We start from the raw sequence: 2,073 nt of genomic DNA, 5'->3' as shown, positions 1-2,073 counted from the left end.
GATGAGAATATCCCTCTACTAATATTACGCGCAAACACTAATACAATGAAAAGTGAAATAAACTGCGCTTATCAAATAAATTTTACCAAACCCGACAACATTGGATCGTTGTTAGGTTTTTCATCAACTCGTATTTTAGAGCCGCTACAATGGTACGTATCAGACGTGCCAATTAATATTATCAACGTAAACATTATTTGCATAGAGTGCAACATGACTACGGGTGCGTACAGCAACAACCGGTGTGTGCATACGATACATAAGTTCTCACCAAACGTACCACCAGGATATAAGATCTCGGAAACACCGGCACAGATCATTTACCTTCCGATCATCGTACAGAGCATTACGGATCTGACGATACGCATTGTGGATCAGAACGGACAATTGCTTGATTTTCGAGGAGAAGAAATAACCGTCAGATTACATGTGCGACGACGACGGCTGTAATATGCGGCATGCTCGTGCTAAACGAGGCGGATCAAGTAACGCGAGATACAAGGTTTTCATTACAAACACCTGCTACTACTACGACGTACAGTAATCGGAAAAAGCTAAGTTCGACAAATGTTGAATTTTTACAATCGTTGGGATTTATTGTACGAAAATTTTGAAAATATGTGCGACATTTTAAACGTTGGAGGTGAGCCGATCTTTGACGATCGCATTGTTAAGATTGAAACTCACACGTACAATCCGTACGTAAACACAACATTTGAACANAGTGATGAGATACGCATACCTATACAACAGCAGGACTTGTACACTTTACCGTGTCAAAGTTTTCTTTACGTCGAAGGAAAAATGACGTTAACGACNAAAGACGAAGAAGAAGTATTTCTGGGTAATAATTGTGTGGCTTTTATGTTTGATGAGATTCGCTATGAACTCAATGGTATGGAGATTGATCGTAATAGAAACGTTGGAATAACCAGCACAATCAAAAACTATGTATCGCTAACAAATGATAATAGCATGGCCATAAAGAATGCTGGATGGGATATTACACAACATACGGACGTAGATAGTTACTTTAGTTTCTGCGTACCTCTCAGCATGATATTAGGATTTTGCGATGACTACAAGCGTACCATTATTAATGCACGTCATAAACTAATTTTAATACGATCGCGCAACGACAAAAACTGCATAACAGCAGTTTCTGAGGTAGATGGTGAAGCATTAGATGGAAAAATTGAATTATTTAAAATACATTGGCGAATGCCTCATGTAGTATTGAACGATGTCACGAAGCTCTCGCTGCTACGAACTCTGGAAAGCGGACGGTATTTGACCATGAGTTTCCGCTCGTGGGATCTCTATGAGTTTCCATTATTACAAAGCACGACTAAACACTTGTGGGCCGTAAAAACGGCGACACAACTTGAGAAACCGAGATACGTCATATTTGCGCTACAGACTGCTCGAAGAAACGATATGTCAGCAGATGTCACGCGATTCGATCACTGTCAGTTGACCAACGTAAAACTTTATCTCAATTCTGAATTTTATCCTTATGACGACTTGCATTTAGATTTTGATAGAAAAAAATATGCCGTTCTGTACCATATGTACACACATTTCCGTAAAGCGTATTACGGATGTGGTGTTGTCGTACCGTTTCTCACGATTTCCAACTTTTTGCAATGTGGTCCTTTAGTGGTCCATTGATTGTTCGCGTCAAAACGAGGCGGTCAAAAGTGCAACCGTCGATGTGCGAATTGAATTCGATTGCAAAGAAAATATACCAGCAAATACTACAGCCTATTTTCACATTTTGCACGATCGTGTTATTGAATACAATCCGTCAACCAACGTAGTGCGCAAAATTACATAAACTGCAACATCAGCGCTTCTCTCCTTTATAATCTGAAAATCGTTTAAGAGAGAAAGTACTTTACGATAGATAGCATTTGTTTTTTGTTGGTCACACGAGTACGTTAACATGGTTGTGCCGACGTTTGTAGACCTGCAAGGATTTGGGCGTGTTCCGTTTGACCACAGTACGATTCGACACCGCTCGATTCGACACAGATTTATTCGACACCAAATTATTCGACACCGTACGATTCG

General features: G+C 40.0%; 1 protein-coding gene across 1 annotated transcript; it reads left to right on the top strand.

Moving 5' to 3' along the window:
* Window positions 1–618: 618 nt before the first annotated feature.
* Window positions 619–1,671, top strand: LOC109861584. Its single transcript, XM_020441290.1, has 2 exons — window positions 619–1,087; window positions 1,235–1,671. Exons 1-2 carry the CDS (start codon window positions 619–621, stop codon window positions 1,669–1,671), a joined length of 906 nt encoding a protein of 301 aa, XP_020296879.1.
* Window positions 1,672–2,073: the final 402 nt, after the last annotated feature.

The sequence above is a fragment of the Pseudomyrmex gracilis genome, unplaced genomic scaffold (assembly GCF_002006095.1).
Source record: "Pseudomyrmex gracilis isolate BER0280 unplaced genomic scaffold, ASM200609v1 scaffold_851, whole genome shotgun sequence".
In the NCBI taxonomy this organism is placed as follows: Eukaryota; Metazoa; Arthropoda; class Insecta; order Hymenoptera; family Formicidae; genus Pseudomyrmex; species Pseudomyrmex gracilis.
Note: the sequence above shows the minus strand (reverse complement) of the source record. Positions and strands in the feature narration are given on the sequence as shown.